This window comes from Eulemur rufifrons, chromosome 6 (assembly GCF_041146395.1).
Source record: "Eulemur rufifrons isolate Redbay chromosome 6, OSU_ERuf_1, whole genome shotgun sequence".
Lineage (NCBI taxonomy): Eukaryota > Metazoa > Chordata > Mammalia > Primates > Lemuridae > Eulemur > Eulemur rufifrons.
In genome coordinates this window covers 98,351,434-98,363,726 of record NC_090988.1, presented here as the reverse complement: position 1 = coordinate 98,363,726, position 12,293 = coordinate 98,351,434, and the positions used below count along the sequence as shown (strand labels likewise).

Genomic DNA, 12,293 nt, shown 5'->3' with positions numbered 1-12,293 from the left:
GTGGATCTCTGCCCGCTGCGTTTGAGATGGTTTCGGTGTTTAACGCAGGCCGAGGCCACAGATCGGCGCCACAAGGGAGGCCTCAACCGTGGGTGACGTGAACGTCACTGAGTTTTTAATGATTTTGACTTCACAAGGAGAGGTGGCCGTGACTTCATTACCACCACCAGCAGCGTCATCACCGCATATTCCTGTCTCTGGCCAAGCCTGATGTGCACCATTACCGCTCTACTGGCTAACGTAAGAACTTCCAGTGAGACCTCTTCCACTGCTTTTGTCCAGCCTAAGCCTTGGCCATCTTTTGTAAACCTCAGATTTACAGGAGCTTGTTTTGATGCTGCTTTTCCAAGCACACGTTTACTTAAACTGTATGGAAGATAAATACAAGATTCTCCAAAAATGCTTTTATTCGCACTTCACATGTGACTGGGTAAATGTCACTTGCCACAATTGAAGAATATTGGATTTGTTGGGGAGGGGGTAGTTGTCTTGGGGATAAGTAGCTGGTGGAGCTAAAGCTTCCATTCCCGCACCATCACCACCTCTTGGCATCACCATTGCCTTATCCATTCAACAAATTTTTCCACCCTCTTCTTTCTGCCTCTGCCGTAACTTTTTATAACCTATCCAGAACCATCTTCCAGCTACGTCTATCTAGGTCCTGCCAAGCCTTGAGCTATTTTCTACTTCCAGAGTGATTAGGCCAGAGGTGAAAAGTTAATTCTACTTAATCCTACCTAAAGAGGTTCTGTTTTGATTTCTTTTCCCCTGTGTCTTCTGATTCTCCCCCACCTCTCAAGGTTGATTGAATACTCTCCTTCAGGCTTTAGATTTAAGTCTGGATTAGATCTAGGCCAGCCTGGGCCAGCAAGAAACTAGAAATGAACATCAGGGCTAGTGGTTACTGCAGTTTCACACTGGGTATGCAGAAAGCGAACCTACAAGATGTGACAAACCCAGGGCACTATGTGGCATTCTCAGAAAGAGAAAGGAGGGCCCAAGGGCCAATGACTTGTCACAGTTACAACACACTATATGTAAGGATTTAAAATTACCAGCAGTCTCTAATCCCCTTCCCTGCATTACTTTTCTACATAAGACTTCTTACCCCGAACTTATGTTTTACTTTTCATTTTGTTTGTCTCTTCCCACTAGAATGTAAGTTACAAACATAGGAATTTTTGTCTCTTTTGTTCACTACTATATCCCCAGTGCTTCAAACTGTGCTGGCAGATGGTAGAGACTCAAATATCTATTGAATTAATGAATGAAGAACAGATACACTATACCTAACACCACTCATTCACTTTCTGGTTTCTTTAATATTAAATACCTGACTTTTTCTATTGAACAAAATACCCTGTTCTATTTTAAGGGCTCCCAATAAAAATCCACTTAAATCAATTCTGTCAAGCGAACAGCAAATGCTGACGTTATATCTGTTTCAATATAACAGCATCAAGGTCAATCTTGGCATGTCAGCCTTCCCTATACCTTATAGAAGCTTTTGACATTTAAAACAACACAGTACAAATTATAGGTAGACTTTAGTATTAGTCACAGCTTAGAAAGCAACCCTTGTAAATGAGAAACATGTTTTGTTGTTGTTATTTCCTTCTCTAATATCCAAGGTCATTAAAACAGTGGACATTCAAAATGGTAAATATTGATGATACTGATTACGGCCTGCCTTCAGCCATCTCACTCAGAATTAAGTCATGTGGTATGACCAGAGATTGAACTTTCCTTGAGGTTTTTCCAGAAGTAGGTGACATTTAGACAGGTTTGAGTGGTTAAGACCACTTGCTTTGGGGTCAGGTGGACCAGGCTCTGAGTTTTGGTTCTGATGTTCACTAGCTGTGCAATCTTGGATGAGTTACCTAACCTCTCTGAGCCCATATCATCATCTGCAAAATGATTCCAATACCCAGAGTTGCAAATTAAATGGGATGTGTTTGGCAATGGTGACCGCATGGTTAGTGCTCAAAAATTGTTAATCATCATATTCATTCTGGAAAAGCAAAGCAAAGTCATACATATTCAAGATTCTCAAGTAGTTTATGAAGCACAAAAATAGCAAAATTGTTTTCTGCAATGACATCCACTGTGACTCAGGTTCAAAGCTTTCCAAAAATAGGACATTTATTATGTGCCAGGTACTGTGATAGGCAATAATGCTGCATAAGACACATTCCTGTCCTCCAGAGACTCACAGTCTTGTGGGTAAACAGCCGAGTAAATATTACTCACTTTGACTATACTGGGACACACTTCAGCCTTCTACCCTCCATGTACAGGATTGGTGTTTAAGCAGCTTGGAAGGGACAGGTTGGAATGAATACTGTGTCCCTGGGCATCATTTAAATGTCTGTACTTTACTTGCTTGTGTGTAAAATGGGGTAATGATTTGGCATCTTCTTTTCTTATTTTGTTATTTATTTATTTATTTATTTATTTTAAACAGAGTCTTGCTCTGTTACCCAGGCTAGAGTGCTGTAGTGTCAGCCTAGCTCACAGCAACCTCAAACTCCTGGGCTCAAGAGATCCTCCTGCCTCAGCCTCCTGAGTAGCTGGGACTACAGGCGTGCACCACCATGCCTGGCTAATTTTTTCTACTTTTAGTAGAGACGGGGTCTCACTCTTGCTCAGGCTGGTCTGGAACCCCTGAGCTCAAAGGATCCTCTTGCCTCGGCCTCCCAGAGTGCTAGGATTACACGTATGAGCCACCACGCCCGGCCTGGTGTCTTCGTTTATGAAAAGAAAATAGTCAACCCCACTTCATAAGGTGTTATACAGTTGAGTATTAGGCCCTGAACATGGCAACAGTAAAAGCTTAAGAGCATGTCAGCTGCTTCATTATTGGTATTTTAGCCAAGAGCACAGCTGTCTAACATTTCAAAAAATATACTAACAAAGATCACTAGCAGGAAAAGAAGCAATCTGCACAGCTATGTTATCATTTGTGTTAAAAAAAAAAAAAAAAAAGGATGAGGATATAGACTTGCTATATTCACTTTTGTTTGTGTTTGCCACAAGAAGATCCTATGTATGTGTGGAGGGGTAGAGGGAGTTAGTGATAAAAGAAAACTTTACAGTACCTATACTTTTAAATACACACACACACACACACACACACACACGACCTGTGAATGTATTCAAAAGTTTCAAATTACAATGTGTAATTTTTTTCTAAAAGTCAAGAAAAAATCGGGTACTGAGATGTCTTAGAAGTTGAGGTAGTTAGCCAGGTGTGGTGGCATGTGCCTGCAGTCCCAGCTACTCAGGAGGCTGAGGCAGGAGGATCACTGGAGCCCAGATGTTTGAGGCTACAGTGCACTATGATCAAGCCTGGGTAACAGAGCAAGACCCTGTCTCTGGAAAAAAAAAAAAAAAAAGAAGAAGCTGAGGTGGAAAATTATATAAATACCAGTACTGAAAAACAGGAAGAAGAGACCTAGTGCAGTGCCTCAGCAGCAGAAGTTGTTTGATGGAACTCCTGGGAAATAGTTACACTCCAGAGTGAGCACTTTAAAAATCTCATCTGAGACATTCCCTGCCCAGAAACTTTCACTGAATCCCCATTATTCTTAAGACGAAGCCTCAGTTCCTTAGTGCAGTACCGCTGCTTCTCCACACTCTGGTCCCAACGTATCTTCCCTCTTGTCCCGATTCAAGCCCTCAGCTCAGCCAACTTGGCGTAACCAACACCTAAGACACCTGACACACAGTCACACTGTTGAGCCTTCAGCCACAACATATAGCTGTGCAGTCTGTGTGTTCAAGGCAGCCTGTGGAGGGAAGGGGCAAGAAGGAATCAAATCTAGGCCACATTCTGCTAGACAAGTCAGCGTGGAACTGCATCATGGACTAGGCTGGAAAGAAGAGGTGGTTTTGGCCGGGCGCGGTGGCTCACGCCTGTAATCCTAGCACTCTGGGAGGCCGAGGTGGGCGGATCGCTCAAGGTCAGGAGTTCGAGACCAGCCTGAGCAAGAGCGAGACCCCATCTCTACTAAAAATAGAAAGAAATTATATAGACAGCTAAAAATATATATAGAAAAAATTAGCCGGGCATGGTGGCACATGCCTGTAGTCCCAGCTACTCGGGAGGCTGAGACAGGAGGATCCCTTGAGCTCAGGAGTTTGAGGTTGCTGTGAGCTAGGCTGACGCCACGGCACTCACTCTAGCCTGGGCAACAGAGTGAGACTCTGTCTCAAAAAAAAAAAAAAAGAAGAGGTGGTTTTTTTAGGATTCATCTGCCCACAAGGGTACCTTTCTGTATATGTGAACAAAAGCAACCCCCTGTGTTTGCTTCACACTACCCTTCCCTGCCTTTAATGACCTCCTTACAACTCCAAACTCCTATCCTACTTTAAGCTTCTTCATAAAACCTCCCCAAGACACTATATAGCGATTCCCTCCTCTCTTTTACATTCATACAATTCGCTTGCCATCTAATCAAAGCACTGTGGTTTTATGTTATTTGGGGTTGTTTTTGGTTGCTGTTTAATTTGTATTATTTATATAAATATGTTCTATGCTCCAGCTTGTAAGCTCACTGAAGTCAAGACAAACTTATTTTTTCAGTCCCTCCAAAGTTCCCAGGATTATGTCATACACAGAGGTGATCAGTAAACATTCATGGAATAAATCATATATACAAATAAGCAAACATCCCAGGCAAGTATCAATTGCAGGGATGTTCACTGGTACAGCAAGCAAAGAGAAAGCAGAAAGGAAAGACAGCTTCAGAAATTAGACCTCACACAAAGGCTTCTTATGTAAAAAAAAATCTCTGACGGGTCTGAAGAGACCACCAAGAACACATGAATGTCTTGATTTTTAACTTTTTTTCTCTGCTTCTAGATATTAGGGAAATGGGCCTCCTTTCCAGCTGGGGTCTTCAGATTCTAGCAAGTGCTGTTAGAGTTGGGTATCTGCATCATCTATTTCCTTATTCAGCACCTAATAATATAGATATTTTAAAAACACATGTATTTATGAGAATGGGTAGATAACTGGCTTGGTTATCGGATCAACTATTATTTCCCTTTGCCATCAAAGGGACAGTGTGCTGCATTATCAGCTGATGCTGTAAAGTGCCAGGGTAAGATATTTGCCACAAAGTTATTTTGGGAAATATTCCTGTGTGCCTTTTTCAGAGTGTTGCAATGGCCAGGAGTTCCCCCTGCCCTCCATCTGGGCTTCACCTGACCTTAAAAACTGTCAAGGGCAGATGTAGTCTACAGCCTGCTCTAGAAGATTTCCACTGCTCAGATCACTTTTCTACTCTGTGGCAGTCTGGCTGACCACCTCCCCCTTCATGAGGTTGCATCTTTACAGGATCTGCTGATCCTGCAATTGCACTTTGGGTCATCGATTGCTGCTTTAGCAATAACAAAGCCTACAGCCTTGATTTTTATTATTTCAGGACACACTACCCCTTTTAAAAAAAATTATGCACCTTTCAAATATTTTGACTCGACATAAGGAGGCTTTGAATTTGGCAAGCCAACATAGGAGAAGCAAAAAAATGAATCAAATCCGATGTAAGCTAGATGTCTGGTTTCAAATACATATTCTGCTAAGGACCCCATTTAGGCCATGAATAAAATTCAATTATATGTATTTTGTGCCTTATTCTGAATTTTTTTTTATCATTTTTTAGAGATGGGGTAGAGGAGTGGGGGCCAGGGATCTTCCCCATTTTGCAGGGGCTGGATTCAATTCCTGGGCTCAAAGTGATCCTCCCACCTCAGCCTCTCAGGTAGCTGGGACGACAGGTGCCGCCACTGCCTCCGGCCTTATTCTGAATTTTTAATACCTCATTTTATCACCCTGCCCTATAATCACGGCCAGAATATTCTTATCTCCTGGCTCTTCTTCCTTCATCAGCTCAGCATTTTTTCTTCCAAAACAGTGCTTTTCTATCTGAGAGCCCATTCCAAAGAAAAGACAACCTTACGATCCAAGGGTTGGCCCCTTTGGCAACAGTAACGAGATAAGAATATGAAGCAAGTTCTGCGACTGCATTGCAATGTGATTGGAATGACTAACAGTTTTTCATTCTGTACCGCATCTTTCTGCACCTACGAAATGGGGGGCCGTGCCATCTCTGCCTCACGGTGAGGCGATATTACGACACATCCAGCGAAGTGCATAAAGCACCTTGCAGAGTGGGCCTACTCGACACTGTGGATTTCATTTTTCACTGGAGTCACAGGCGGGAACGCATCAACCGAAAGACATCGACTCTGGAATTTATGGGAAAGTTTCCACCTAATGGAATCACAAAGGAATTTTTGTTGTTAAAATATATACCCCGCCGACCCTAAAACACTTACATAAACAGCTCAGAGAGAAAACCACCCCGCAGTCCCTGGCGGCGGCCGCAGTGGGCGGAGCCTGGCGCTGAGTCACGCCCCATGCGTCTGGTCCCCGAGGGGCGCGCCCCACCCCGGCGACGCGCGGGGCGCGGCGGGAGGCCAGTTTCGCCCCTCCTTCCCTGCAGGAGCGCGGAGAGACAGTTCTTGCGCCTGCGCCCTGCGCTTCTGCGCGCTTGGACACCCGCGGGAGGGGCGCCTATGCGCGTGCGCGCTCGCGCTCCCGCCCTGTCGCCGTGCTCGGCTGAGTCAGTCAGTCTGTCGGAGTCTGTCTTTGGAGCAGGCGGAGTGAAGGGACTTCGAAGAGCCAGCTGCCCGACTATTCTATTTCCCCTCCCTCTCTCCCGCCCCACGTCTCTCTCCACCCTTCTCCGGCCCTTGCTCGCATAGCCATGGCGGAGCCGTCGGCGGCCACTCAGTCCCCGTCCATCTCATCGTCGTCCTCGGGGGCCGAGCCGTCCGCGCCCGGCAGCGCCGGGAGCCCGGGAGCCTGCCCCGCCCTGGGGGCGAAGAGCTGTGGCTCCTCCTGTGCGGGTGAGGCGCGCGGGGAGAAGGCGGGCGGGGGCCCGGGGACTGCAGGGGGTTAGGACGTGGGGGGAGGGCGAATTAGCCTCGACTACTGAAGACTTCAGTCCCGGGGGACGAGCGTTTGGAAATTGGGCAGAGGGGGAGGGGAGCATAAGGTCGTGCAGGCGGTGAGGAAATAACGGGGTGTGGGGAAAACAGGTTGGGGGCGGGGAGGCCGTCTAGAGAGTGGGTGTTGGCGCCGAGACTGGGCAGGTGGGGAAAAACACCAGCTTGCGGGAGGGTGGGATAAAATGGAGAATTGATCCGTCCATATGCCGAACCACGTTCGGGGAGGCGAAAGCCCTCTGAACACGGGTGATTTAGTGGAGGATTAGAGAGGTTGAGAGCATTGGGGCAGGTGGGTCGTGGGAGAAATGATTCGTTACGATTTTGAGGGGATGGTGGTGACAGGGTTGCATGGCAGGTTTGCAGACAGGTGTTGACATAATCAAACAATTGCATTAGTCCTCAAAAAAATTTGGGGGGGGTTGCCCATGGGGAGCATGAAGAAGTTTAATGGAAGCAATGTAGCCCTTTTCTTTACTGTTTTCGGCTAGACTCTATGAATGCCCGATTTTTCTTAGGCTCCAAGGTGGAAGGAGGCGTGATGAGAATAGCTCTGGGAAGATTTGGGAGGGAGCTGCTGGTCCAAGATGGATCCGTGGCTGTTTCTGCAACACAGCCTGCTCTTCACTGGCGCTGCGTGGGGGTGGGTCGCTTATATTCTAGAAGATAATAAATAGAGTCATGCCAAGCCATCAACATGTTTTGATTTCATGTTTTCTGTGGGCCGTTGTTGATGGAAGTGTAACAAAAGGAGTTGTTTACTGCAGAAAGCGGGAGGGGGAGAAAATTCAGACAAAGCAGGGGCTGGTTGAACCCCCTTCTCACGTCTCTGGGAAAGACTAGGAGGGAAGCTGCAGGCCTCCTTCAGTTTCCATTGTATATGCGTCTGCCTGTTGGTGGGAGCTAGCTGGCAAGCTCCCCTTATGCAGAGATCTGCAGTGCAGATGCCTTCTTGAGGGAAAAAAAAAAATGCACCACGGGCAGGTGGTGGTTATTAAAGGAACTGAGTCGTTGAAGGGAAAAAAAAACGTTTTGTCAAAGGAAGGGCCATAAACTCGGGAGAGTACAGATAATTTTGCTCTATTTAGTTATATTAAAGGATTTTGAGAGGTTTTAAAATGCTTCATTGTCTCCTTTGCCAGAATCTTGGGTTTATTGTTCTAAAGAACATATAATTTCTGATCTTCGCTTTCAATATATTTTCCACATGTTTTTCTAACAATGGATTTCCACCTGTCTAAAAGCTTTGGAGCCCTGTTGAATTTTCCAGTGTGGTTATGGCCATTTTAGTAGAAACAGACAGTATCAGAGGAAGCTTCTGCAGATAAAAGAATGAGGCAGCAAATTTGGAACCTGTATTCCCTTTAAACCACCAGTGTTTCTCCTCCAAATTTTTGTGTTCTGGGCTAAGATCCAGATGAACAGCAGCTTCCTTATAACTTAGCAACTTGGTTTTTTTGGCTTACTGTTTGGAGTTGGCCCTTTTGTGCATACCTTTTGATTTTTCTTGATTTTTCCATTTTTGATTCATACCTAAATTTTAGGAATTGACCCCTTATGGTCAAGATAAGACAGATGTTAAGCATTGAATTGTAGTTAGCAGGCATTAAAATTTAGTCCAGGGCCAGATGCAGTGACTCATATGTATAACCCCTGCACTTTGGGAGGCCGAGGTGGGAGGATTGCTTGAGGCAAGGACATTGAGACGCAGTCCCTATAAAAAATAAGTGTAGTGGTGTGTGCCTGTAGTCCCAGCTCCTCTGGAGGCTGAGGCAGGAGAATTGCTTGAGTCCAGGAGTTTGAGGTTGCTGGGAGCTATGATGATGCCACTGCTCTCTAGCCTAGGTGACAGAGCAGACCCTGTCTCAAAAAAAAAAAAAAAAAAAAAATTAGCCCTAACGTTTACAACCAAATGATGAAATCATTTGATAATCAACATTTTTATTCTTTTAATGCACTTATGAAAAAATTGGCTCTTTTAATAAGCCAATGAAATAAGAATATTTTGTTCACCGACACACCACTGCCATTGAGCAGACCCTAAATTGGCAATATAAGTTTAATAACATAACATATATTAATTTGGCTTATGTCTCTGATATCATTTACCCTTGTCACAATTCTTATTTATTTATTTATTATTGACTTGACTTTGCTTATTTTTTGCACTTTTATGATAGTGGAAAAGGTGCTAAAACTATGCATTTTGCCAAAAACAGTAGAATTTATATTCTGAAATCATGTTCCAAATACATGGGTTTGCATTACATTTTCTAATAGTATTAAATGTCTCGGTTTTCACCCATTGTTTTTTGTTTATTTGTTTGTTTTTGGTTTTTTGTTTTGTTTTGAGACAGAGTCTCACTCTGTTGCCTGGGGCTAGAGTGCCATGACATCAGCCTAGCTCACAGCAACCTTAAACTCCTGGGCTCAGGCAATCCTTCTGCCTCAGCCTCCCAAGTAGCTGGGACTACAGGCATGCACCACCATGCCCGGCTAATTTTTTCTATATATTTTTAGTTGTCCAGCTAATTTCTTTTCATTTTTTTAGTGGGGGCGGGGGCGGTGTCTCACTCTTGCTCTCAAACTCCCGAGCTCAAACAATCCACCCACATCTGCCTCCCAGAGTGCTAGGATTACAGGCATAAGCCACCACGCCCAGCCTGTTTCTAAGTAAAATTTTATTACAGAATTTGTATTTCTTGGATCAGCTGTAGATACTTTATCACTATTCGCATTTAGGATGGTGTCTGCTATAAAGAAGTACTTTATAAGTATTTGTTCAGTAAATCATCAAATTTATGAGCTGGAAAGGTACACCTGAAAAATAAACAGATACTCTATCTTAAACTCTTATCTATTGAAAATGTGCATTCATATTGTCTAGAATTTTGCATTAATACAATGTTGGTGGGCCCAGTGCAGGATCCTCATTTGTTGGGTCACTACTTGAATATAAAAGTTTACTTAAGATACTGCAATGTGTTGCAGAAGCCTTTCCTCCTTGCAGAATGATTTTTCCATCTCACAGAGGAAATGCGAAGCTTTTGCAACACAAAAATAAGGTGAAGTTTCCTATTCTAAAACTTATTGAAAACGTAGATGCCAAAAAATTACCCTGATTGTTTAAAAAATCTGCAAGTGTTGCTGGTCAGCCTCAGCTTTGTGTTCTTTCACCAACCTTCTCTTGGTTTTAGTTAAAAATGAGTAAGCGATTGCATGGTGTCCTGCGGAAGACAGTTTTGTCTTGACTGACCTGTCCAGTGATGAATTTTAGAAATATTTGTTCCTACATACAGGTAGAGAATGAGTGATGGCAGTCTCTGGTCCAATGCCTTAGGTACTAATGCAACCAGCAATGCTAAGAGAAGAGGTCAGGGACCAGGATGGCTTCCCAGATTTCTGTCTTTGAAGGAAACCGAAGACTTCAAAGGCAGAAATTTGAGGTTGAGATAAAAGAGACTGAAATATTTAGTGTTCTTTTCAGAATAAGAGTTTTTATTAGACATCAAGTATAGATAATATGTCTGTTGTCTGAACTTTAAAAGTGTTTTAGTAGTTTACTGTTACGTTGAAATTCTATAACTTGCTAGAAACTGCTCTTTATTTCAAAAATCATAATGCCAACATAAAGCCACATTTCATAAGTCTGTTCATAGGAGTTAGCTCAAAGCAAAAACAGCTTGGGCAATTACAAAAAATGGTTTTGCTTTAAATATTTCTTTCCTCACAAAACTTAGTTCTGTGTGCTTTTTGTGGCATCATTTTCACACTTTGTTCTAACATATCCATCAAAGGTAAGTATATATGTTGTGTTTCCAAGTAATCCTTAAATAAAAAGAAATTGACCACCTGTTCAACACTGTCATAATCAGTGCATTATATTCATGTCAGATTATCAGTGGCAGTATAATAACATGGTGATAAAAACACAGAGATGCCTAGATTTCAGTCCTGGCCCTGTCTCTTAATAATTGTGTGACCTGTCTGTGGCCATACCACCCTGAACATACCTGATCTTGTCAGCTAAGCAGGGTTGGGCCTGGTTAGTACCTGGATAGCAAAGAAAAGAGCAAAATTGTGTGACCTTGTACAAATCCTGAACCTCAGTTTCCTTGACTTTATTTATGACATTGAGCTGCCTCCCCTCTCCACTCAGGTGGTCTGTTAAAGAGGTAGAAGGAGGAGCCAAGATGTTTCCTAGATGGCTTGGCATGATATCACTGTGCTTAAATACTTTCTGCAGCATCCTGACCATAATAAATATTGTTATGGCATATTATGAAATGCCTGTCCATGTGGAGGCAAGAGTACAGGAAACAGCAAGAGGAGTCATGTCAGTATGGTCTACAGATGCCTGCTGACTTGGATTGTTTTTATTCCCCAGAAATAAAAAATGTCTTTCAGTGATGTTTGACTGATTGATTGGAGACAGAGTCTCGCTCTGTTGCCCGGGCTAGAGTGTAGTGGCATCATCATAGCTCATTGCAACTTCAAACTCATGGACTCAGCCTCCCAAGTAGCTGGAACTAAAGATATGCTACAAGGCTCAGCTAAATTTTTGTAGAGACACCTGGAACTCCTAGCCTCAAGCAATCATCCCACCCCGGGCTTCCAAGTGCTAGGATTATAGGCATAAGCCACCACTCCCAGCCTCAATGCTGTTTTCTTTTATTGTCAAATTCACAATTAATTGAACCACTCTGATCAGATTAAACAACCAGTCTACATACATTTAACAGGTGCATCTTTTCCCTAAATTGACATCTCTAGGAGGTTGTTTAAGTTGCTGGTAAGAGCGTCAGTGTTTTTATTTTTAGTATTTTAGAGATCATCTGAAAACAAAATAAAACTATTATTATTGCTTTTATTGAATTCTGCTGTGAGGAAATTATATATTAGTCCTGGTATAGGAGTCACCTGTCTAATCCTGTGCATGTTTCAAGCACTTGAAAAGCGAATTTGGTAGTGTAGGAATTGGTGACATGTCATTGGGAAAAGGGAAAGTTAAGCTTTCCAGTTTTGTTTGAGCCCAGAATTTGTTCTGCAGAAAAGGCACTTCTCTTTAGACTATCCATAATCATTGAATTTACTGTTTTTGTAATTCTGAGTAAAATTATGAAGGCTCCAAATAAGTGGATTTTGTAATACAAATGATTAAGTATGCATATCTGTTTCTGTCATTTTTTTTCTTACAAGCCACATCAAGGCATAAGTATGCATATTTGTTGTGTGTACTTGGATTATAGTTTGTGATCATCTTTATTGTTAATAATGGA

The 12,293-nt window shown here is 43.1% G+C and overlaps 2 protein-coding genes across 2 annotated transcripts in view; one reads left to right on the top strand and one right to left on the bottom strand.

Moving 5' to 3' along the window:
* Window positions 1-6,384, bottom strand: part of ATL3 (atlastin GTPase 3) — a 54,168-nt gene extending 47,784 nt beyond the window's left edge. Inside the window, exon 1 of the mRNA XM_069471694.1 lies at window positions 6,343-6,384. The gene's annotated coding sequence lies outside the window, so the exon portion shown is untranslated. The remainder of the gene's footprint in view (window positions 1-6,342) is intronic.
* A 256-nt stretch (window positions 6,385-6,640) lies between these two features.
* Window positions 6,641-12,293, top strand: part of RTN3 (reticulon 3) — a 51,792-nt gene continuing 46,139 nt past the window's right edge. The window contains exon 1 of the mRNA XM_069471691.1: window positions 6,641-6,915. Within this exon, the coding sequence (XP_069327792.1) occupies window positions 6,774-6,915 (142 nt within the window). The 5' untranslated portion in view covers window positions 6,641-6,773. The remainder of the gene's footprint in view (window positions 6,916-12,293) is intronic.